General features: G+C 46.9%; 1 protein-coding gene across 8 annotated transcripts in view; it reads left to right on the forward strand.

Moving 5' to 3' along the window:
• LOC115467294 (clathrin coat assembly protein AP180-like) overlaps positions 1–26,238 on the forward strand; it is a 330,594-nt gene that overhangs the window by 124,226 nt on the left and 180,130 nt on the right. For all 8 annotated transcript variants that reach the window (XM_030199139.1, XM_030199144.1, XM_030199145.1 and 5 more), the window contains exons 7-9: positions 898–1,009; positions 9,260–9,366; positions 25,948–25,989. In XM_030199139.1, the coding sequence (XP_030054999.1) occupies positions 898–1,009; positions 9,260–9,366; positions 25,948–25,989 (261 nt within the window). The remainder of the gene's footprint in view (positions 1–897; positions 1,010–9,259; positions 9,367–25,947; positions 25,990–26,238) is intronic.

Here is a 26,238-nt window from a genome sequence, read left to right on the forward strand (position 1 = left end):
TGGTTCCGCATCAGTACTTCTCTTAGCATCGTAGCGATTCAATACAGTAAAGGAATTATATAGGGGGCTAAGGTTGTGAGGGTGAATCTGCCCGAGTCTACTGTGATAGAAAGTGGGATGTTTGACCACGGAACACCAAAAACTGGATACGTTGATCTTAAAAACACTTGTTTATTGGTGAAAAAAAGACTCAACACAAACGTTGTGCTTCGGCCGAAACACAACGTTTGTGTCGAGTCTTTTTTCACCAATAAACAAGTGTTTTTTAGATCAATCTATCCAGTTTTTGGTGTTCCGTGGTCAAACATCCCAGTTTCTCCCATACCTGTATTCTCCCGTGGGGCGTTTGAGTTCTCCGCTTGTTTGCGAGTCTGCTGTGATCCATCTGTTCCTCTGTCACTTTATTCTCTGTGGCAGTGCTGGTGGTAAATTGGCTGGGAATTGGGTAGCAAAGTACACAAGAGTGGAAGAAAACCAAGTCCAAAAGACCAGTACTTGAAGCCACAGTGGTAAGAGCACCAAAAAAGCAGTTTATTTGGACTCTACACGGTCCGTGTTTCGGCTGCAAAGCCTTCCTCAGGGGTCTTAAAATTTTGTCTTCTAGAGGTCCTCGGCAACAGCAGCGATACCCGTACTTTGCCTGCAGCCTTGAAGCTTTCCCTTTGACACAACTTGTTTTTGCATGGGCAGGATTGGGCAGAGGTAAAGCTCTGGAGCAGGTGGCATGCAGCATATGCCCTACCACTGAGCTTTGTCTGACCCAGTATGAATTATGTTTATCAGTCTCAAGAATGCAGCTGCCGCATATATTATGTCATTTTAATTGCTTATTAACAGGAGTCAAACTTTGAACAAAATGGAAGTGAAATTTTTTTCTGTGTGCGTTTCTTTTTATAGGTTCACCCAAATGAACTGACAAACGGGGTTATAAATGCTGCCTTTATGCTACTTTTCAAAGATCTAATCAAGCTGTTTGCATGTTACAATGATGGAATTATTAACTTATTAGGTAAGTAATAAGATCCATTTAAAATGTAATTGTTTGAAGCAAGTGTAGGTTGATCAGAGCAGTAAAAGTTCTTTATCCTTTTATGAAAAGGGAGACATGTATCGCTGTAATTTCGAGTAATATATTTTTACAAATGTTATTCTGTAGTTCCTGCAAGATACTCAGCAAGCCTTTTTTTTTTTTCTCACCTAATTTGTTAGTAGTTGGTGACCTGTTTCATTCCTGTATAACAATATATTCTTTATATAGTGAACTGTGGGACTCTTGAGCAGTTTCTGCGGTGTTTTTATAGGCGCCGTTTCAAAGCCACACAAATAATGGAAATTACTACAGTAACATAGTAGATGACGGCAGAAAAAGACTTGCACGGTCCATCCAGTCTGCCCAAGAGGATAAATTCATATGTGCTACTTTTTTATTTGTACTGTCCTCTTCAGGGCACAGACCGTATAAGTCTGGCCAGCCCTATCCCCGCCTCCCAACCACCAACCTCGCCTCCCACCACCAGCTCTGGCACAGACCCTATAAGTCTGCCCAGCACTATCCTCGCCTCCCGACTACCAGTCCCGCCTCCCACCACCAGCTCTGGCACAGACCGTATAAGTCTGCCCAGCACTATCCACTGTCCTCTTCAGGGCACAGACCGTATAAGTCTGGCCAGCCCTATCCCCGCCTCCCAACCACCAACCTCGCCTCCCACCACCAGCTCTGGCACAGACCCTATAAGTCTGCCCAGCACTATCCTCGCCTCCCGACTACCAGTCCCGCCTCCCACCACCAGCTCTGGCACAGACCGTATAAGTCTGCCCAGCACTATCCCTGCCTCCCACCACCGGCTCTGGCACAGACCGTATAAGTCTGCCCAGCACTATACCCGCCGCCCAACCACCAGCTCTGGCACAGACTGTATAAGTCTGCCAGCACTAGCCCCGCCTCCCAACCACCAACCCCGCCTCCCACCACCAGCTCTGGCACAGACTGTATAAGTCTGCCCAGCACTATCCCCGCCGCCCACCCACCAACCCCGCCTCCCACCACCAGCTCTGGCACAGACCGTATAAGTCTGCCCAGCACTATCCCCGCCTCCCAACTACCAGTCCCGCCTCCCACCACCAGCTCTGGCACAGACCCTATAAGTCTGCCCAGCACTATCCTCGCCTCCCAACTACCAGTCCCGCCTCCCACCACCAGCTCTGGCACAGACCGTATAAGTCTGCCCAGCACTATCCTCGCCTCCCGACTACCAGTCCCGCCTCCCACCACCAGCTCTGGCACAGACCGTATAAGTCTGCCCAGCACTATCCCTGCCTCCCACCACCGGCTCTGGCACAGACCGTATAAGTCTGCCCAGCACTATACCCGCCGCCCAACCACCAGCTCTGGCACAGACTGTATAAGTCTGCCAGCACTAGCCCCGCCTCCCAACCACCAACCCCGCCTCCCACCACCAGCTCTGGCACAGACTGTATAAGTCTGCCCAGCACTATCCCCGCCGCCCACCCACCAACCCCGCTTCCCACCACCAGCTCTGTCACAGACTGTATAAGTCTGCCCAGCACTATCCCCGCCTCCCAACCACCAACCCCGCCTCCCAACCACCAGCTTTGGCACCGACCCTATAAGTCTGCCCAGCACTATCCCCGCCTCCCAACTACCAGTCCCGCCTCCCACCACCAGCTCTGGCACAGACCCTATAAGTCTGCCCAGCACTATCCTCGCCTCCCAACTACCAGTCCCGCCTCCCACCACCAGCTCTGGCACAGACCGTATAAGTCTGCCCAGCACTATACCCGCCGCCCAACCACCAGCTCTGGCACAGACTGTATAAGTCTGCCCAGCACTAGCTCCGCCTCCCAACCACCAACCCCACCTCCCAACCACCAGCTTTGGCACCGACCCTATAAGTCTGGCCAGCCCTATCCCCGCCTCCCAACCACCAACCCCGCCTCCCACCACCAGCTCTGGCACAGACTGTATAAGTCTGCCCAGCACTATCCCCGCCTCCCAACCACCAACCCCGCCTCCCAACCACCAGCTTTGGCACCGACCCTATAAGTCTGCCCAGCACTATCCCCGCCTCCCAACTACCAGTCCCGCCTCCCACCACCAGCTCTGGCACAGACCCTATAAGTCTGCCCAGCACTATCCTCGCCTCCCAACTACCAGTCCCGCCTCCCACCACCAGCTCTGGCACAGACCCTATAGGTCTGCCCAGCACTATCCCTGCCTCCCAACTACCAGTCCCGCCTCCCACCACCAGCTCTGGCACAGACTGTATAAGTCTGCCCAGCACTATCCCTGCCTCCCACCACCGGCTCTGGCATAGACCGTATAAGTCTGCCCAGCACTATCCCCGCTGCCCAACCACCAGTCCCCGCACAAACCGTATAAGTCTGCCCAGCACTATCCCCGCCGCCCAACCACCAACCCCGCCTCCCACCACCAGCTCTGGCACAGACTGTATAAGTCTGCCCAGCACTATCCCTGCCATCCAACCACCAGCCCCGGCACAAACCGTATATGAGTTCCAACACTTGAATATTTAGACCCCCACATCTTGCTGATTTCTGAGAGGCAGAGAAATAATTGTTGGCTAAACTGGAGTCTGTTTTGAGGGGGAAGGTCTTGGAATTTCCTCTGTGCTATTGTGTGTATCTTGAAGGGAGGGGTAAAAGTGATTGACAGAACATCTTGTGGTACTTTAAAGAAACTGAACAAAGAGTTTGAATTTCTTTTAAAGATAGAAATGGAAAATATTATACTGAATTAAAAGTAGCTATGCAAACGCTGCCATTGGACTTCCTACGAATGCTACTTGCCATGATCATGTTACTCCTCTCCTCTGCTCCATGATCGTCATTGGCTCCCAGTTCATTTTCATATTCAGTTGAAGATGCTAAACCGTGGCTTATAAGGTGCTTCGTCATAAAGAACCAAGAGCCTTCTTATCTTGCATCTAAATTTGTCATTTCTTGTTCCAGCTCTGGCCCTAACATCCCTTACATGATGGTTGACTAAACCTACCCTCTAGGACTTGTACGTTTTTGCATAGTACCTGCACTGTGGAAATCGTTACCTTACTCCCTTCGCACTAAAGCTTTCTTTCCCTAAGTTTAGAGCCGCTCTTAAAATATATCTGTTCCAGTTAGCTTTCCCGAATTAATATACCTATGTAAATAGACTTCCAGGGCAGCTTTGGCTGGTGACATGGCAATCTGCTGGAGTCTCTGTTTTTTATGTTTTCTTGATATTTTTACTATCCTCTTAAACTTTTAATATGCAATGGAGTTCCTATTTCTTTTAGTATATAGATGGCGTGCAGTGCCTCTGTCATTTTTTTTAGTATTTTAAACCGCATTGCTGTGTATACACACATTGGTGGTGTATTAAGCTTAATAAACCATAAACTATGATCAGCTGCGTCTATGCTTTTTTTAATGCTGTTTGGTGGTTTGCCCGTTAGAAACAGGGGAGTTAACGATTTTTATGCCTCTTCTATGAGGCCTTCTTCGCCTGTTGCACTATCTATGATGGGCAAGGATTGAGGGAGCAGGTAGTTGGTCGAAGGTGCTCTTTTTGTTATTGGATCAAGTCCCACATGCCTCTGTGATGAGGGGACAGTTTTTTGTTCATTCCTGGTTAACTGACAGGAAACTGGGCAAGACTGCCCGTTAATCCTGACAAAACTTCTAATTTTGTTGTCAAAGTATGCAGCCAAATCATTGCAGTTCAGTTTTGACTGTACAGGCTGGTTCTGTTTTGCGGGTTACAGTAGGCTGCTTACTATGCTGAACAGATGCTTGGTTGAAATGGCAGCCTGTTCAATGCATTGAGAGAAATATTGTGGTGTTGCTGGTCTACTGGGTCAAGGCACATTCTTGGTGCTGAATTCTCCTTAGGCAAATTTCACAGGCCGAAAAGACTCTGTGGATCAGCAAACTTTGTCTGCAGTAAAGCAAGGTTTACCACAGTGGCGTAGCTACGTGGGGCCACGGGGGCCTGGGCCCCCGTAGATTTGGCCCTGGACCCACCTGCCGATGACCCTCTTGACCCTCCCCCTCCCACCGCCAACCCGCCATTGTCTACCTTTGCTGGCGGGGGACCCCAACCCCCGCCAGCCGAGGTCCTCTTCTTCCGGCACAAGGCTTCGTTCTGTTTCTGAGTCTGACGTCCTACATGTACATGCAGGATGTCAGACTCAGAAACAGAACGAAGCCTTGCGTCAGAAGAAGAGGACCTCGGCTGGTGGGGGTTGAGGTCCCCCGCCAGCAAAGGTAGGTGGGGGAGGGTTGGCAGTGGGAGGAAGGGGGTCGAGAGGGTCGTCGGCAGGGAGGGGGTCAAAATTGATGGTGGTGGCGGCGGGGGAGGGGGGGGCTTAAATGTGCCCCCTCACCTCGGGCTCTGGACCCCCCCTCCCCCCGAAGCCTGGCTACGCCCCTGGTTTACGATTGGCACTGTAGGACTAAAGACTAACCCCCCCCCCCCCCCCCCCCAGTTTACTGCAATGCCAACACAGCCCATTCAGAGTGAATGGGCTGTGTCAGCATTATTGCACCGGCGGCTGCTAGTGCGACTTAGTAAACGGGGGGGGGGGGGGGGGGGAGAACAGGTTTGAGAACAAAAACCTTTTAAAGTTGTAAATTTAGATCAGGCCCGGGAGATTAAAGGCTTCCAGTAATAGAAGGTCAAGTGAATGTATTTCATAGGTCTGTGTTAATTTCTTTTTATAAGTTTAATGCATTAGGGGTTCAGGAACTTTGATTTCAACAGATTCAGAATCTTAGTAATTATGTGAGTTAATTGTAGCTGTTTACCTTGCAGTTTCTGGTTCTTTTCTGATATCCTTGAATGCTCTAATTGATGCAGGTTGCTGTAGATTTTCTTTTGTTACACAGAGGAGGGTTTAGAACATAACTTAAAAACATCAACATACTGGGACTTGACTGGACCACTTTTTAAAAACTGACCACCCTCCAAACCTCTGGTGCCACGCTAGATTTTAAAGATAACTTGCCAAGCTATTAGTAATATATCATTTAAAATTTTTTTGTTACATTTGTACCCCGCGTTTTCCCACTCATGGCAGGCTCAATGCAGCTTACATGGGGCAGTGGAGGGTTAAGTGAATCACAGTAGATTAAGGAAGGATCAGCCTCTAGAACAGCTGCTGATCACAAAGGTATGCTAGGAAATGAGGATATTATAATGCCACTGTATCCGGTCCATGGTGCGACCGCACCTAGAGTATTGTGTTCAATTCTGGTCGCCGCACCTCAAAAAAGATATAGTGGAATTAGAAAAGGTGCAGAGAAGGGCGACAAAGATGATTAAGGGGATGGGATGACTTTCCTATGAGGAAAGGTTAAAGCGGCTGGGGCTCTTCAGCTTGGAGAAAAGGCGGCTGAGGGGAGATGTGATAGAGGTCTATAAAATAATGAGTGGAGTGGAAAAGATAGATATGGAGTGTCTGTTTACGCTTTCCAAAAATACTAGGACAAGGGGGCATGCGATGAAGCTGGAGTGCAGTAAGCTTAAAACAAATAAGAGAAAAATTTTCTTTACTCAGTGCGTAATTCGTTGCCGGAGAATGTGGTTAAGGCGGTTAGCTTTGCAGAGTTTAAGAAAGGTTTGGACGGCTTCCTGAAGGAATATGCCATAGAATGTTATTAAATGGACGTAGGGAAAAATCCACTATTCCTGGGAAAAGCAGTACAAAATGCTTTGCTCCGTGGGTCTTGTCGGGTGATTGTGACTTGGATGGGCCACTGTCGGAGACAGGGTGCTGGGCTAGATGGACCTTTGGTCTGTCCCAGTGTGGCGATGCTTATGTCTTATGTCTAGGAAGAATGGCATTCACTTATCACAGCCCACAGGGGAAGAGAGGCAGGGCTGGCCCTGGCCCAGAACTAAGCCAGTTGGGAAAGCTCACAAGGAGTCAATCACGGCAAACTATAGGGTAGCAGCCTTAGAAACACAGACAATGCAATTAAATACAAATAATAGTCATACTAAATAAACATAGCAGTGCTCTCTGCTTCCATGAATATGGGGGCAGAAAAAAGTAGTGAATTTTCCCAAGTCCATTGGCTTATGGACTTTTCTGTTAGGAAATTATCCAATCCTTTTTAAAACCCAACTAAGCTAACTGCTTTTACCACATTCTCTGGCAGCCATCTCTAGAGTTTAATTACATATTGACGAAATATTTTCTCTGATTTGTTCTAAATTTACTACTTAGTAGCTTCACTGTGCCCTTTTTATTTTTGCCACCCTTGTCTGTACCTTTTCAAATTCTGCTATATCTTTTTTGAGATATGGTGACCAAAATTGCACACAATCTTCGAGGTGCAGTTGCACCGTGGAGTGATAAGAGGCATTATAATAATCTCAGTTTTGTTCTCCATTCCTTTCCTAAGAGTGCCTAACATTTGCTTTCTTAGATGTTGCTGCACACTCACTGTTCAGAGGGTTTCAACGTATCATTGACAATAACACTTAAATCCTTTGCACTTGTTCACATAAATGTCATCTGCCATTTGGATGCCCAGTCTTCCAGTCTCATAAGGTCCTCTTAAAATTTTTCACAATCCTCTGCCTGTTTAGCAACTTTGAATAACTTGTATCATTTACAAATTTAAGTACCTCATAGTTATTTCCATCTCTAGAACGTGTTAAAAAAGCAGCAATCGTAGCATAGATTCCTGGGGAACCCCATTGTCTACACTTCACCATTGAGAATACTGTTTAATCCTACTCTTTTTTTTTTTTTATTTATTTGTTACATTTATACCCCACATTTTCCCACCTATTTGCAGGCTCAATGTGACTTACAAAGTATCGTAATGGCGAATGCCATTACGGTAGATAACAAATACAAGGTTGTGTTAAGGTCAAGGTTGTGTTACCCTCATCTCCCCTTACGTTCCCGCCCGTAACCTCCGTTCACAGGATAAATCCCTCCTCTCAGTACCCTTCTCCACCACCGCCAACTCCAGGCTCCGCTCATTCTGCCTCGCCTCACCCTATGCTTGGAACAACCTTCCTGAGCCCTTACGCCAAGCCCCCTCCCTGCCCTACAATCTAATAGACAAGTGAACGGTCGGGTCCGATAGGGGCAGTCAAATTGGGGCAGTCTGGATTCACTGAACGGTAAGGGTTAGGTGCCGAACGCAGCATTGAAGAGGTGGGCTTTAAGCAATTTGCTTAAAGCCCACCTCTTCAATGCTGCGTTCGGCACCTAACCCTTACCGTTCAGTGAATCCAGACTGCCCCAATTTGACTGCCCCTATCGGACCCGACCGTTCACTTGTCTATTAGATTGTAAGCTCTTTGAGCAGGGACTGTCTCTCTTTGTTAAATTGTACAGCGCTGCGTAACCCTAGTAGCGCTCTAGAAATGTTAAGTAGTAGTAGTTAAGGTCGCAGGTAGAGGCGTTTCAGGTGTCATGGGGTCGGATGATAAATTGTCCAGTACGATCATAGATTATCTTGTGTTGCTGGGTGTGGGGATTTATGTTGGATCGGTGGGATAAGCATTCTTGAAGAGGTGGGTTTTCAACGATGTCCTGAAGTTTAGGTGGTCATGTATTGTTTTCACTGCATGCGGGAGTCCATTCCATAGTTGTGCGCTGATGTAGTAGAAGCTGGATGCGTGAGTTGTTTTGTATTTTAGCCCTTTACAGTTTGGGTAGGTTTAGGTATGATCGTGCTGATCCAATTCTGTTTTTCCTACTCTATATTTTTTTTTCTCTTTTAACCAGTTCTTGATCCCTTTTTCCCTCAGCTTTACCTCCTCAAAAAAAAAAAAAAAAAGCTACCTCCCCTTCCCCCTTCATTGCCCTGCGTTGGACATCCGCCTATTTTTTTTCTCAGATATTCCGATTAGAGCAGTCCTTCTCTTCATTATACTTGATTAACTGTTAAGTTACAAAATGAGTAGCTTGTACTGTCCTGTCTGTCCTAACCCTTTTCCCTTACTTGTCCTGTCTGTCTGTCATAATTAGATTGTAAGCTCTATTGAGCAGGGACTGTCTCTCCATGTTCAAGTGTGAAGCGCTGCGTATGTCCGGTAGCGCTATAGAAATGATAAGTAGTAGTAGTAGTCCTGCCATTGGTCAGGCACCTTGATGGTTCTGTACTTCTAAAACAAAAGAAAAAGATAATCTATTTTAATTTGTTGTAAATCTTATTGATCAATCAGTAAAATACTTAACAGAACCCTCTCTCTTTTTTTTTTTTAATTTACGTACAGAGAAATTTTTTGAAATGAAGAAAGGGCAGTGTAAGGATGCCTTAGAAATTTACAAACGATTTTTGACTAGAATGACCAGAGTCTCTGAGTTTCTTAAGGTTGCAGAGGTAAGATATTTCTAACATTTGTTTATATGGGAACTTCTTTATTCTTATTGAAAATGTTTTTTTTTTTTTTTTGTTGGAAGTATATTGGGGGGGGGGGGGGGGGCTAATAATTGCCAGTGACATCAAAATTATACCAGAATGGTCAATAGACAATTTCTGGATATTGGCATGAAATATCCAGGTATGTGCAGATGGCTGGCATTTCCCAGATTAAAAAAAAAACAACTCTGGGGTTGATTTTAATGCAGTTAGTGCATATCGCCCCAATATAGACTATAAATGTATTTGTTAAAACATTTGGTTTACTTCATTTGGTATTTGCAGCTATTGAAACCTCCCATCAAGCCTACTTCCTTGTCTTAGGACTTCACTATGGTGCTAACCAGCTGATAAAAGTTCTGTTTGAAGTCCTAAACTCCTGTAAACTGAAGTACGTGACAGATTATTTTGGTGGTGGCAACCTGGGTACACAAGGGGCTCCATACCTTAGTGACTGAGCTACCCTACCAAGCTTTTCAACAATAGGGTGGTCCTGCATATTCATCCTAACTTCTTCCTTGGTCAGTTGTCCATGGTTGTCCATGATGAGCATATCTTGCACACATTGTACTTCAAAAGATCTTTAGCCATCTAGTTGGAACGGATTTAAAGCCATTAGAAGGTCCCCCTAGCTCTATGCTTTGTCTCCAATGAACTTGGAACAACCTTAGCCAAGCACAAATTCCTTGTAATCAGCAGCAGATGAATCCATTACAAATGGGTTGTGTCCACCTACCAGCAGGGGGAGATAGAGAACACTGAAAGCCATAGTGCCTCTAGGACGGCTAGCTCCATCTGCCTCTCAGTATTTCTCTATCTCCCAGCAGGGTAGGACGCAGCATGTTCAGCTGCTTGAAAATTTCTGCCTGGGGAGGCTCCTGTGCTTGGCCAGTTGAGCTGGGGTGTTGTGGCTGGTGGTGCCCACTTTAAAGGCACATAGGTTCGCCCTTTCCCTGCCTTTCCCACTTCCCCCTTGTGGATGTAGGCATATAGGTTCGCCCTGTCCCTGCCTTTCCCACCCTCTACTGCCTCCGGAGTACCTCTGTAGCTGTTTTCCTCCAACTTTCCTCACAGCATAAAAAAAAAGGGCTTTTTATGCGCTGCTATTCTGAGGCTTTTATTGACGTGCAGCATGACCGGAACTCGGTGGACTTGGTCCTTTGAGGTAAGAGCGGTACTCAGCTCCTGCGGGGAGGGCCCGCGGACGGCGTTCCGATCGGGGTGAATTTGGTGCGAAGCTGCCATTTTGTATTTATTCCGCCATTTTTCAGCGATGGCTGCTGAGGGAGTTGAGCGCTGTTCCTGTTGTGGCAAGCGCAGATCAGCAGCGGGGCTCTGTAAAATGTGCTGTATAGACGGTAGAGCCAGTATGAGCATGGCGAGTGATGAGTCTTCCCGCTCAATGGAGCTGGCAGCGGGCGCCATCTTGGAAGCACCACATGGCTCGACCCACGCGGTTGCGGAGGAGTCTGTGAGCAGAGGGGCGCCTTGGGCCGAGGCTACCAGAGGAGCTCCGTTCCCCGTAGCTCCTAATTCGGAGACAGGAGGTCAGGCTGAGTTTTTCTCCCCTGAGTTTGTGCTTATTTTATATAAAGCCTTCATGCTGAAAAGAGCTCTGCCGCAGGTGTCTGACACTGCATTGCTACCTGGTCTCCCTCCGACTGAAGATGGCCTGGGGCAGATGTCAGAAGTGGATGCCCCTAAGCGTTGGATGCATTCTAAACATAGACGGGTAAATTCCCCGTCGGAGAGTGGCACACCTCCCCGTGGTCGGGCTGTGGGGACTCTGAGGGATCTGGCAGGCCTTCGTGGTCTGACGAGCCGGAGGAAGGTGCCGGTTTGCCACTGGATCTAGATGATCCCACTGTGGTTCGGATTTTCCACCGCGATGAGCTGCCAGCGCTTATCTCTGATGCCTTACAGGCCCTCTCTATTGATGATCCTGTTCAAGGCGAGGCCTCCTCTGGGAATCCGAGGATGGCGAGTACTAAGAAGCCTGCTCGAGCCTTTCCTTTGCATGACTCCATCCAAGAGCTTATTTCTGCTCAATGGGCTGACCCAGAGGGGCCCTTGAAAGTGGCCAGGGCGATGGGGCATCTTTATCCTCTGAGTGAGCAGCACTTGGCCCGTTTTGGGATGCCTAAAGTGAATGCCTTAGTCACGGCTGTGACAAAAAAGACCACCCTCCCAGTAGAGGGAGGGGTCGCCCTGAAGGACATTCAGGACCAGCGCCTGGAATCAGCGCTAAAACGGTCCTTTGAGATTTCGGGCCTAGCCTTAAGGGCATCTGTTTTATTTTTATTTTTTGTTACATTTGTACCCCGCGCTTTCCCACTCATGGCAGGCTCAATGCGGCTTACGTATTGACTTACATATTCCTCAACCTCCACTTCCCTAATTGCAAAGGCATAAAATACAAAGTGCTGCACGCGTCCACCTTTTCTTACATGAGCACACAATTCTGGAACAAACTACCACGAAACCTGAAAATGATCTACGAACTGGCCGACTTCCGCAAACTATTAAAGACCCATCTCTTTGAAAAAATCTATCGAAAGGATCAAAATACATGAAGTCCACACACACTGTTAGCAATGCATCAATACATTCTCTTCTATACTCTTATCCCCCGCAATTTTAACACATTTAAACCTTAATTTACAGGTAAAAAATAGAGAATATTATACCCGAACGTTCTCTTGCTATAGCTCTGTTGCCCTATCAGTATCCGTTGTTCTTCTATTGTTCAGTTGTTCTTTTCCATTGTTTCATTCCCCTTAACGATACTTGGACTTTGTTCTAACTTAACTCCTCACAATGTAACCATAATCATGTTGTAACAGATTGTACTTCCATCTTTACAATGTATTGTAAGCCACACTGAGCCCGCAAATAGGTGGGAAATTGTGGGATACAAATGCAATAAAATAAATAAACATAAATAAAATTGTATACAGGTACTTATTTGTACCTGGGGCAATGGAGGGTTAAGTGACTTGCCCAGAGTCACAAGGAACTGCCTGTGCCTGAAGTGGGAATCCAACTCAGTTCCTCCGTTCCCCAGGACCAAAGTCCACCACCCTAACCACTAGGCCACTCCTCCACTGTTGCTACTATTTCAGATTCTACATGGAATGTTGCTATTCCACTAGCAACATTCCATGTAGAAGTTGGCCCTTGCAGATCACCAATGTGGCCGCGCAGGCTTCTGTGAGTCTGACGTCCTGCACGTGCAGGACATCAGACTCACAGAAACAGAAGCCTGCGCAGCCTTCTACATGGAATGTTGCTAGTGGAATAGCAACATTCCATGTAGAATCTCCAATAGTATCTATTTTATTTTTGTTACATTTCTACCCTGTGCTTTCCCACTCCTGGCAGGCTCAATGCGGCTTACATGGGGCAATGGAGGGTTAAGTGACTTGCCCAGAGTCACAAGGAGCTGCCTGTGCCTGAAGTGGGAATCCAACTCAGTTCCTCAGTTCCCCAGGACCAAAGTCCACCACCCTAACCACTAGGCCACTCCTCCACTGTTGCTACTATTTGAGATTCTACATGGAATGTTGCTATTCCACTAGCAACATTCCATGTAGAAGTCGGCCCTTGCAGATCACCAATGTGGCCGCACAGGCTTCTGCTTCTGTGAGTCTGACGTCCTGCACGTACGTGCAGGACGTCAGACTCACAGAAACAGAAGCCTGCGCAGCCTTCTACATGGAATCTTGCTAGTAGAATAGCAACATTCCATGTAGAATCTCCAATAGTAGCAACATTCCATGTAGAATCTCCACTAGTAGCAACATTCCATGTAGAATTTCCAATAGTATCTATTTTATTTTTGTTACATTTATATCCCGCGCTTTCCCACTCATGGCAGGCTCATCAATGCAGCTTACATGGGGCAGTGGAGGGTTAAGTGACTTGCCCAGAGTCACAAGGAACTGCCTGTGCCTTAAGTGGGAATCCAACTCAGTTCCCCAGGACCAAAGTCCACCACCCTAACCACTAGGCCTCTCCACTGTTGCTACTATTTGAGATTCTACATGGAATGTTGCTATTCCAACATTCCATGTAGAAGTCGGCCCTTGGAGATCACCAATGTGGCCGCACAGGCTTCTGCTTCTGTGAGTCTGACGTCCTGCACTTACGTGCAGGACGTCAGACTCACAGAAACAGAAGCCTGCGCAGCCTTCTACATGGAATCTTGCTAGTAGAATAGCAACATTCCATGTAGAATCTCCACTAGTAGCAACATTCCATGCAGAATGTCCAATAGTAGCAACATTCCATGTAGAATCTCCAATAGTAGCAACATTCCATGTAGAATCTCCACTAGTAGCAACATTCCATGCAGAATGTCCAATAGTAGCAACATTCCATGTAGAATCTCCAATAGTATCTATTTTATTTTTGTTACATTTGTACCCTGCGCTTTCCCACTCATGGCAGGCTCAATGCGGCAGGCAATGGAGGGTTAAGTGACTTGCCCAGAGTCACAAAGAGCTGCCTGTGCCTGAAGTGGGAATTAAACTCAGTTCCTCGGGACCAAAGTCCACCACCCTAACCACTAGGCCACTCCTCCATTGTTGCTACTATTTGAGATTCTACATGGAATGTTGCTATTCCACTAGCAGATCCCTTGCAGATCACCAATGTGGCCGCGCAGGCATCTACATAGAATGTTGCTAGTGGAATAGCAACATTCCATGTAGAATCTCCAATAGTAGCAATATTCCATGTAGAATCTCCAATAGTATCTATTTTATTTTTGTTACATTTGTACCCTGCGCTTTCCCACTCATGGCAGGCTCAATGCGGCTTACATGGGGCAATGGAGGGTTAAGTGACTTGCCCAGAGTCACAAGGAGCTGCCTGTGCCTGAAGTGGGAATCGAACTCAGTTCCTCAGGACCGAGGTCCACCACCCTAACCACTAGGCCACTCCTCCACTGTTGCTACTATGGTTCTACATGGAATGTTGCTACTATTGAGATTCTGTTGCTACTATTTGAGATTCTACATGGAATGTTGCTACTATTGGAGATTCTGTTGCTACTATTTGAGATTCTACATGGAATGTTGCTACTATTGGAGATTCTGTTGCTACTATTTGAGATTCTACATGGAATGTTGCTAGAAGTCAGCCCTTGCAGATCACCAATGTGGCCGCGCAGGCTTCTGCGAGTCTGACGTCCTGCACATACGTGCAGGACGTCAGATTCACAGAAACAGAAGCCTGCGCAGCCTTCTACATGGAATGTTGCTAGTGGAATAGCAACATTCCATGTAGAATCTCCAATAGTATCTATTTTATTTTTGTTACATTTATATCCCGCGCTTTCCCACTCATGGCAGGCTCATCAATGCAGCTTACATGGGGCAGTGGAGGGTTAAGTGACTTGCCCAGAGTCACAAGGAACTGCCTGTGCCTGAAGTGGGAATCGAACTCAGTTCCCCAGGACCAAAGTCCTGGAACCCTAACCACTAGGCCACTCCTCCACTGTTGCTGCTATTTGAGTAGGCCCTTGCAGATCACCAATGTGGCCGCGCAGGCTTCTACATGGAATGTTGCTAGTGGAATAGCAACATTCCATGTAGAATCTCCAATAGTAGCAACATTCCATGTAGAATTTCCAATAGTATCTATTTTATTTTTGTTACATTTATATCCCGCGCTTTCCCACTCATGGCAGGCTCATCAATGCAGCTTACATGGGGCAGTGGAGGGTTAAGTGACTTGCCCAGAGTCACAAGGAACTGCCTGTGCCTGAAGTGGGAATCGAACTCAGTTCCCCAGAACCAAAGTCCGCCACCCTAACCACTAGGTCACTCCTCCACTGTTGCTACTATTTGAGATTCTACATGGAATGTTGCAATTCCACTAGCAACATTCCATGTAGAAGTCGGCCCTTGCAGATCACCAATGTGGCCGCGCAGGCTTCTACATGGAATGTTGCTAGTGGAATAGCAACATTCCATGTAGAATCTCCAATAGTATCTATTTTATTTTTGTTACATTTGTACCCTGTGCTTTCCCACTCATGGCAGGCTCAGTGCGGCTTACATGGGGCAATGGAGGGTTAAGTGACTTGCCCAGAGTCACAAGGAACTGCCTGTGCCTGAAGTGGGAATCGAACTCAGTTCCCCAGGACCAAAGTCCACCACCCTAACCACTAGGCCACTCCTCCACAGTTTGCAGTTCTTATGCTACTCGAGCCTGCCTTTCTTGGTTACAACAGGCAGAGGAGCAGCCCATGGATGGTGCAGAGTCCCTCGCTGAGGTTGCACCGCGAATGGAGTCGGCCTTGTCATTTTTAGCTGATGTCCTCTATGATCTTGTCAGAGCTTCGGCTAAATAGATGTCTGTGGTGGTGTCCGCCCGCTGCCTTCTGTGGCTACGGCATTGGGCGGCTGACATGGCTAAGCAAAGGCTGGTGAAGTTGCCCTTTCGGGGACTTCTGTTAGTTGGAGAGGATTGTTAAAGACCTGGGGAATGCTAAACCCCAGCAGTTACCTGAGGATAGGCCACGGCCTTCTTCCAAGGGTCAGGTGGTTCCCTCCTCCTCTAGACCTCGCTTCCATGAAGCTAGAAGGTATCGCCCGGGGCGCTCTGCTAGGTTTACTCAACGTGCCCGTTTTCAGCAGAGGAACTCCTTTCACTCGGACAAGCGATCCGCAGCGGCCAGTGCTAGGCCTGGAGTTCAGTGGCGACTCTCTTAATGATGGTGCGCCGGTCCATTCTTCCTTTACAGCTGTAGGAGGACGTCTTTCCCTCTTTCTAGAGGAGTGGACCAAGATTACCTCGGATCAGTGGGTCCTGGACCTGATCAGAGAAGGTTACCAATTGGAATTCAATGCCCCGGTGAGAGACGTGTTTTTGGAGTCCCGGTGCATGCGGTACTGCCGTCAAACGGGCAGCGGTAGAGGAGACCCTACAAGTCTTGTTGCACCTTGGGGCGGTGATCCTTGTGCCACCCGCCAAACACAGCCGCAGTTGTTACTCCATTTACTTTGTGGTGCCGCGAAAAGGTGGGTCTTTTCGGCCCATTCTCGACTTGAAGGAAGTCAACAAGTCTCTGAGAGTGCAGCATTTTCACATGAAAACCCTGCACTCCATCATTGCAACGGTACAGCCAGGAGAGTTCCTCACGTCTCTGGACCTAAAAGAAGCTTACTTTGCACATTCCTATTTGGCCTCCGCACCAGAGGTTTCTGCGTTTTGCGGTGATGGGAAAACATTTCCAGTTTTGGGCCTTGCCTTTTGGCCTCGCCACAGCTCCCCGAACCTTTTCCAAGGGTAATGGTGGTAGTAGCTGCCTTTCTCAGGCGAGAGGGTATCCGGGTTATCCCGTACCTAGACGACTGGCTGATCAGAGCGGACTCAGCAAAAAAGAGTCATCATGTCACAGCCAGAGTGGTCTCAGTACTGTAGTCTCCGGGCTGGGTCGTCAATATACCCAAAAGTCACCTGACCCCTTCTCAATCTCTTGAATATTTGGGGGTCCGGTTCGACACGGCCTCGGGGTTTGTTTATCTACCCGACCAAAGGCGGTGGAAGCTTCAGAATCAGGTCCGTCTGCTCCTGAGGATGCCTCGCCCGCGAGCTTGGGACATTGTCCAGCTCTTGGGGTCAATGACGGCCACCTTAGAAGTGGTGCCATGGGCGAGAGCGCATATGAGACCTCTGCAGATTGCCCTGCTTCAACGATGGTCTCCGATGTCCCAGGATTATCAATGCAGACTCACGTGGCTCCCTGCGGCCCAACTCAATATGGAGTGGTGGCTCTCAGACAGCATGCTGTGGCGAGGAATGCTGCTAGCGCTTCCCGATTGGTGCCTGGTGGTAACGGATGCCAGTCTGAAGGGCTGGGGAGCACATTGCCAGGGAAGCTATGCCCAGGGTCTATGGACACCCGAGGAACCGGGGTGGTCCATCAATCGCTTAGAACGGAGAAAGATATTTCAGGCGCTTCTGGCCTTTCACAAAACCCTAGAGGGACTGGCTGTCAGAGTTCTGTCAGACAACACGACAGCAGTGGCCTACATAAATTGACAAGGCGGCACTCAGTGCAGAGCATTGGCCGTGGAGGCTGCTCTGATTTGCCACTGGGCCGAGCTACATCTGCAGCTTCTGTCAGCAGCTCACATAGCAGGTCAGAGCAACGTGCAAGCCGATTTTCTAAGCAGGCATCAAATCGACCCAGCGGAGTGGGATCTGGCAGACGAAGTGTTCCTTCAGATCTGTGCCAAATGGGGAAAGCCCATAATGGATCTTATGGCGTCAAGCACAAAAGCCAAAGTCCTGTCCTTTCTCAGCAGACTGAGAGATCCTCGCTCAGCAGGGTTGGATGCCTTGGCTCAACCCTGGCCTCCGGGCCTCCTGTATGTGTTCTCTCCTTGGCCCTTAATAGGGCGGCTCCTCCTGCGAATTCGGCTACATTAAGGAATGGTGATCCTCATTGCCCTGGATTGGCCCAGGCGGCCGTGGTATGCGGACCTCCGGCGGATGCTGGTGGAGGCTCACCTTCCTTTGCCTCTGGTATCCAACCTGTTGACGCAGGGCCCGGTGACCATGGAGGATCCATGCCGCTTTGGTCTTAAGGCATGGCTATTGAGAGGGTGCAATTGAAAGACAAGGGCTATGCTAACAAGGTCATCTCCACTCTCTTGCAGGCCCGCAAGCGTTCCACTTCCATTGCCTATGCTCGGATCTGGCGCCAGTTTGAGGCTTGGTGCGCTTCTAAAGTGATCACACCCATGCGGGTTTCTGTCTCGCCGATACTTGACTTTCTGCAGGATGGTTTACAAAAAGGCTTGGCCTATAATTCCCTTCGTGTTCAAGTGGCAGCATTGTCATGCTTTTGGGGGAAGGTCGCTGGCCTCTCCCTGGTGTTACGTCTGTGGCCATGACCACCCTCAGACTTACCCTGTTTCTGGGAGTCAGTGGCTGTGCTGGCTTCTGCTTGTCTCTGTGTCTGTCTCTGTCTTAGTTTCTCTCTGGCTCTGTGTGCTGATTGCCCTACTGAACCTCACCTGTGTGGGCTATGCCTGTTCCAAGATGGCTGCCACTGACTCCTCTATGCCAGTATCCAAGATGGCTCCGGCTGGGCTGACTTCTCTGTGTGTCAAGCCTCTGTTTGGATGCAAGGTGATTGCTGCAGCTGTGCCTCTGGTGTGGAAGGGCTTTATTAATCACTTAGAGACTACAGCCCTGGCCTTTGCATTTCATCTAGGGCCCTGGTGTATAGAGTGCTCTGTACACTGTTTCAGTGTTTGCTCTGTGTGAGTTTCTATGTTTGACTAGATAGCTTAGGCACCGTGTGGCTTGTTAGCCTGTGTATAGCTTTGCTAGTTCTCTGTGTTTGTTCCTAGTGTTAGACTAGCCAGCTTAGGCGCCGTGTGGCTTGTTAGCCTGTGTATAGCTTTGCTAGTTCTCTGTGTTTGTTCCTAGTGTTAGACTAGCCAGCTTAGGCGCCGTGTGGCTTGTTAGCCTGTGTATAGCTTTGCTAGTTCTCTGTGTTTGTTTCCAGTGTATGACTTGTTAGCTTGGGCACAGCTTTGTTGTTAGCTGGTGTATAGCTTTACTAGTCTCCTGAGTTACCTAGTGTATGTTTCCTGTGTATGACTGGTTTGCCTGGGCATAGCTTTCCTATTAGCTTGGGTACAGTCTACTAGTCCTTGTGTCAAACCTGCCGACTGCCAGAACCCGGACAGTCCCTGCCTGTCGGCCTTGCCTGCGCCTAGGTGCCAGGGGGCACTCCTGGATCTTCATTCCTGCTGTTCCTGCTTGCAAGTTCCAGTTCCGGGTTTTCCTGTAAGTCCTACCGCCTGCCAGAACCTGAGGGCTCAACCCTCAGGGAAAGGTGGTCAAGCGTAGGTGAAGCCTAGGTCCAGTGTGTTCCAGTCCAGCGGGTTTCACTCCTGTATGTTCCAGTCCTGTGGGGCCCTCCAGTGTGTTCCAGTCCAGCGGGCTCCACTCCAGTGCGCACCTGTCCGGTGCGTTCCAGTTCCGTGTATTCCGGTGTAGAACTCCAGACCGGGGTTCCGGTCCAGTTTTGCCTCATCTCTACCTTGGAGGTGATCTTGCCTGCCACTGCCGCTCCACGGTAGTGGCCCATGGGCTCACGAACCCAGTGCTCCCGGGGAAGAAGCCTGACAGTATGCCAAGGTCCTCGAGCACGCGACACCTGGCTTCACATCCGGACATTGCACGGTTTCTGAGAGGGGTGCTTTGGCTCAGGCCTCCCGTGCGGGCCCCTTGCCCGGCCTGAAACCTGGGGCTAGTATTAAAGGCTCTTCAGTGTTCGCCCTTCGAGCCGCTGAAGCGAGCTTCGGAGAAGGATGTGACTCTAAAGACGGTCTTTTTGTGGCCATTGCATCGGCGAGATGGGTATCTCAGCTCCAGGCACTGTCCTGTCGAGACCCTTTTCTGCAATTCTCAGAGTCCGGAGTACGTACTGTGCCTTCTTTCATGCCTAAGGTGATTTCAGCGTTTCACCTAAACCAGCCTATCTATTTGCCCTCCTTTACTAGGGAGGAGTTTCCCAAATCCTTTGGGCAGTTGCACTTCCTGGATGTGCGCTAGGCTCTGTTGCAGTATCTGCAAATATCAAATGCTTTCAGGACCTCTGATCACCTTTTTTGTATTGCTGTCAGATCCTTGCAGAGGGTCTCCAGTGTCTAAAGCCACTATAGCCCGTTGGCTTCAGGAAGCCATTTTTTCTGCCTATCTGCTGTCTGGCCGGCCTCCGCCTGACGCCTTTAAGGCTCATTCCACAAGAGCAATTTCCTCCTCTTGGGCTGAAACTGGAGCACTCTGTCTTCAAGAGATATGTAGTGCAGCAACTTGGGCTTCTAAGCTTTCTTTTGCCCAACATTACAGGATGGATGTGGCTGCCAGGATGGACGCGCTTTTTGGAGCACAAGTGCTTGCGCGTGGTGTGGCTTGTTCCCACCCTATCTAGGGATTGTTTTGATACATCCCATTCGTAATGGATTCATTTGCTGCTGATGAGACGAGGAAGGGAAATTAGGTTCTTACCTTGGTAATTTTCTTTCCTTTAGTCACAGCAGATGAATCCATGATCCCTCCTTGATTGACTCTGTTTTGTGTTCAGTTTTTCCTGCAGACATGTTCCCTCATTGGGAGAAGTTGGAAAACAGGATTTCTGTTCTTCTACAGAGGTTGAGTTCGTTCCTCCTTTGTGTTATTGCTCCTTTTCTGGGGCATTCGTTCGATGTGAGGAAAGTTCATGTTATGCTACTTTGTGGTTTAACACTGCTTTGGAAGCTTCAAAATACTGAGAGGCAGATGGAGCTAGCCATCCTAGAGGCACTATGGTTTTCAGTGTTCTCTATCTCCCCCCGCTGGTAGGTGGACACAACCCATTTGAAATGGATTCATCTGCTGTGACTAAAGGAAAGAAAATTACCAAGGTAAGAACCTAATTTTCCTATCCTGCTGCCATGGGGCCAAAGCTCACAACATGAGCTACAAAATCATGAAGCCCATATGACACTTGGCTCAGCAGCAGGATACAGTGCATTTAAAGTACTTCTCTTGCTGCCAGGCAGATGAGGTAATTAAAGGAATAGATTGGGAGCGCCATTAGAACGAAGTACAATGTGTTCCACTCTTACCACCTTCCAGCGTACTTACAATTGCTCCTGTCACATTCCCTTTTTTTTCCTAAAATATGAAAAGATTCTATCCCCCAAACCCACACAATCAAACTGGAATTTGTAGCCTGATGATGTGGGCCAGGGAGTTTAAAACTGGGTAAAAAAGAACAAAGGTTTAGACATGTTTTTGGAGGAAAAATGTATCAATTAGTAACCATGTAGACTGGCTAAGCCACAATCTAGCCCTTGTCTGAGAAACAAGGAATAGATGTGCACTTGGGAATTTGCCAGGTTCTTTTGACATAGACTGGCCACTGTCAGAACTGAGCTTCCTGGAATTTTGATGTGACCCAGAATATTATGCTCATTACTAATTCAGTAAGCAAGATTTTAGATCTTAAGAGGTGATTAAAAATCTGTTGTCCACACGTAAAGATTTTTTTTTTAAAACTAAACAACGATGCTAAAGCTGAGAGCATAGATGTCAGGTAGTGATTGTAAAGCACTCTTGATGTCTGTCTTCCTTAGTTGTCTTCTCTGTTCTCTTGGTTTCTTGCTCCTTCCAGCACTGAGTCTCATGACAATTTTTTTCCATTTAATTCACCCCGAGGACCACCTTACCATGAGTATGTATAGGATTTGTATTGATGGACCTGATATGGCAAGGTGGTGGAGGGTGCCTTTGATACCCTACTTATTCTCATACTTATTTGGGAAAGGTACTTCATTCTCATTCACAGGAATCCCTCTCAGTAAAGCGCACATACTAAACATATGTGATATATTTTCACTAAGGTGGTCACAGCTTTATTAGATGAGATTGCATGGTAATGTTAAATAGAAGTCGGGTCTACTACCCCCCCCCCCCCCCCCCCCCCCCATATACGAAATTGCTGCACTGGCAACAGGTGTGAAGAATAAGGGGCTGTCCTATCCTGGGTAGGCCACTAGGTGGTGCTGTTCCCATAGCAATGGGGGGAAATGCTTATGCTTAGGATGAGTCACTAGAGGGAGCCAGTAGGGGAAGGTCCAGATGGAGGTCGCTAGGACCTGGGAGAGTCCTGGGTTGGAAACAGGTGAAGGTTATGGGCTGGGTCCTGCCTGGAATTAGGGGGAAGAGCCTAAAGGGGTGTAGAAGCTAGTCACCCATTTTATACCTGCCTGAGTTTGAAGAGAAAGGAACTGGAGAGCTGGCAGCTGAGGAAAGAGGATTCCCTGAAGGTACTGGCTGGCTTTAGAGAGACTGTTGTGTTACTCCATTATATATAGAACTGTGTAAGAAGACCAAGGAACTAGCAGGGAGGGGCTGGAGGATAGAAGGCTGTTAGCATTGAGCCCAGGTGTCTATGAGTGTGAGGCTCAGTGGGAAGATCTGTGAAAGAGTTTTAAGCTTGAGGTAATGTTTTAAAGCTGGAAGAAGGGAAGTGTAAGCTGGAAGAAGTGTGCCCCAGGGGGCTGGAATAAAGAGCTGCTTGGTGAATATGCTGTGTTGAACTTGAGTGATTTGCATCTAATCTGCATATTCCCTGGAGCTCACCCTGAGTGAATAAGGAGCCCAGGGTCTTGAGGTTGGAGTGTTTAGGGTACTGGGAAGAAACCGGCTGGAGTCCTGCTCGGGAGCCAGAGGCCAGTGAGGCCTGCTGGAGAGCAGGAGGAGAAGCCTCGTCTTCACACAGGCTAGAGTTGCCTTGATCAATGAGACTTTTTTCTAGCAGCAATCCAGGTCTGCTTTGACTAGTAAGGCTTTGAACATATTTATGTGGCCACTGAGCATCCCTTCTCATTTTAGCTATAGGCATTTTGACAGTAACAGGTGCCAACTGGATACTAGCCACACCAAGGCTGTCCCAAACCACCTTAGTTGATTGTCTATTCTACCTAAGCCAGTTGGGGCACCCACTCCCCAAATTTTCTCCTTTCAAGATTGAGCACCCCACTATGCCATAGCAAATTCCACAATAACAGTATTCTAAATCATCAAAACTGCACTATTCTAAACAATTCAGTCTTTTTAATGAATGTAGTAATCTTGACTTCAGATTTCCGGTGTGTTTATTAATTATTTGTTTCATAAACTACACCTCTCCGCTATACCGTTATTCTAACAGCGAGAATCCTCATTAGTCTAGATTAATGATTTTTTACTTTTTCACTTTTTGTTCTTATTCTTTTTCAACTTTGCACTTATCTTATCTTCCAGGCTTTCTCACTGGTTTGCTTAAGTGAGAAAGCCTGGAAGATAAGATAAGTGCAAAGTTGAAAAAGAGTAAGAACAAAAAGTGAAAAAGTAAAAAATCATTAATCTAGACTTAATGAGGATTCTCGCTGTTAGAATAACTGTACAGCGCAGAGGTGTAGTTTATGAAACAAATAATTAATAAACACACCGGAAATCTGAAGTCAAGATTACTATATTCATTAAAAAGACTGTGTTGAAAAGTTTCAAGTGCCATAGCGGTATTAATTGATAGAATCGATTCTAAGGAGCACTATTGTTGATGTGTAATTTACACTATTCTAAACAAGCAAATACTTAACTACTCCCGTCATGATGGGGGGGGGGGGGGGGGGTCCTGAGAAACTGGAGGATATGCTGAAAGAAGATGGCAGCCATGAAGAATGGAAACAGGCTGTCTGTCCTGGCCCTTCCTCATGGAGCCATGGCCAGTCAGTCAGAATCACTAGTTATTCACAGGTGTTCACCAACACCATAACTAAGGATTCATGGCACACTGGGCCTGAAATTGGTCGAGATGTCAGTTATTGCATCGGCCAACAGCCACATAGCTATGAAGTAAGGCGGGGGGGATTCCTCAGAGTTACGTTCTCCCCCCCCCCATCCCCCTCCCCCATCTGAGTCTGGGTAAGATTTGTAATTATTGACAATGTTCCCTGATGTGTGCATGTGAACGTGGTAGCTGCCCATTTTCACACATGCAGTTTGATTCTGGGTGTTATTAGTTTAAGTGATAGGCCTGCCACTGTCCTTGAAACAGTAACGTGAGTGGGCAGATGGTAAGTTGTAAGCCGCCTCTTTTCCATTTACATCAGCTACAGTTTATACACGGAAAAAATGTGGTGCTTACGGTAACAATATCAAAAGTAAAAGTTTGCTATTATCCAGTAACTGAGATGCACAGTGGGAGATAAGTGTCGCTGAATTTTGAGCCAAGGAAGCACAAAGGCAGACGGTCTGCAAACTCTTAGATGGAAAATGAACAAAGCAGATCGTTGAAAAATAAAATGTAATTTATTGTTAAGAACCAATTAAACCATATGTATATATATACACGTGTGTGTGTGTATATATACATATCATACAATAAAACCTACATAAATATATTATTTATTTTTTATCATATATTTATGTAGGTTTTATTGTATGATATGTATATACACACACACACACACACACACACACATATATATATATATATATATATATATATATATATATATATATGTAATTTTTTATATTATTTTATATTGTCTAATATGCATATGATACACAATATATATGGTTTTATTATTTTATTTCTTTTGTAGCCCTTGAAGCAACCCTGTTAGGCGAAACACGGCCTGTGTTGGGCTGGTTGTATATATATATATATACACACACACACACACATATGGTTTAATTGGTTCTTAACAATAAATTACGTTTTATTTTTCCAACGATCTGCTGAATTTTGAGCTCCTGATTTTTATGTTTGTAGCAGTAGGATTTTTGATATTCTGGAACTCTTAGGATGGTCAGCAACTTAGTGACCAGAGATGTTTTTGAACAATTGGCTTTTCTGCACATTTTTTGATATTGTGGAGTTTTTCCCCCCACTGTTTGTTTCTCTATTTTAAGTGAAAAACTGATGACGTAGAAGGAGACTGTTTGAAACAGTTGTCTTAATTGAAAAACCATACTGTACTCTCCCCGTCGCACAAAATCTAAAAATTCTTGGAGTTACCATCGACCGAACTCGATACTCACGTGAAGAACACAACGAAAAGATGTTCCACTTTATGTGGAAACTCAAGAGTAAAACCTTTCTTCCCAAGATATATCTTCTGTACCCTGGTACAGTCAATGGTAATAAGTCACCTGGATTACTGCAACGCACTGTACGCTGGCTGCAAAGAACAGACTATCAAAAAACTCCAAACAGCCCAGAATACCGCCGCCAGACTCATATTTGGAAAAACTAAATATGAAAGTGCAAAACCCCTAAGAGAGAAACTTCACTGGCTCCCTCTCAAGGAACGCGTTGCATTCAAGATCTGCACGATAGTACACAAAATCATTCACGCAGACGCCCCGATCTACATGCTAAACCTTGTGGATTTGCCTCCCAGAAACACCATAAGATCATCCCGCCAATTCCTCAATCTGCACTTCCCCAGCTGTAAAGGACTAAAATACAAGCTGATGCACGCCACCACCTTCTCCTACTTGAGCACGCAGCTGTGGAATGCTCTACCTACAGCCCTGAAAGCTATTGACGAAATAACTAACTTCCACAAATCCCTGAAGAGACATCTCTTCCAGAAGGCCTACAAAGAGAAGCCATAGCCTTACAAAACTACCTCACCAATTCACACAGTTATCACAGTCCACCTTCAATCCTGCCTGACACCTTCCTTCTCTCTTCCCTTACTTAATCTTTGTACAATACTAATTGTATCTGATAACATGGAATGATTATGTCACAACCAAACTCTGTAAGCCACATTGAGCCTGCAAATAGGTGGGAAATGTGGGATACAAATGCAATAAATAAATAAATTGAGGCTAGGTGTTTGCTGTGTATCTTAGCTATTGGATGATAGCAAACTGTTTTTATTTTTTTTAATATTGTTATATTGTTGCTCTTTTGCTCAGTTTTCTGATAGGGATTTCTCACAGTAAAACATTTTGTTTCCTTGGCAGCAAGTTGGAATAGACAAAGGAGATATTCCTGATCTTACTCAGGTGAGTAGAAACTTAAATATCTTTTCAACTGTGTATCTATTAAAGCAAGAAATGCTATATTTTGTTGACATTTTTAATGAAGTGATAAGGAAACAATTTTCTTTTTGACTTAGTACTGTGGACTAAACAAACGTAGAGGCCATTTAAAGAGATTGATATGCAATGAAAGGCCAACAGCTTAGGCCTTTAGAATTATACTTGTTTTGTGTCTACGGGTGAAAAGGAACAAAGGAATCAGTGCAGTGATTT

Source organism: Microcaecilia unicolor, chromosome 3, assembly GCF_901765095.1.
Source record: "Microcaecilia unicolor chromosome 3, aMicUni1.1, whole genome shotgun sequence".
NCBI classification, from domain to species: Eukaryota; Metazoa; Chordata; class Amphibia; order Gymnophiona; family Siphonopidae; genus Microcaecilia; species Microcaecilia unicolor.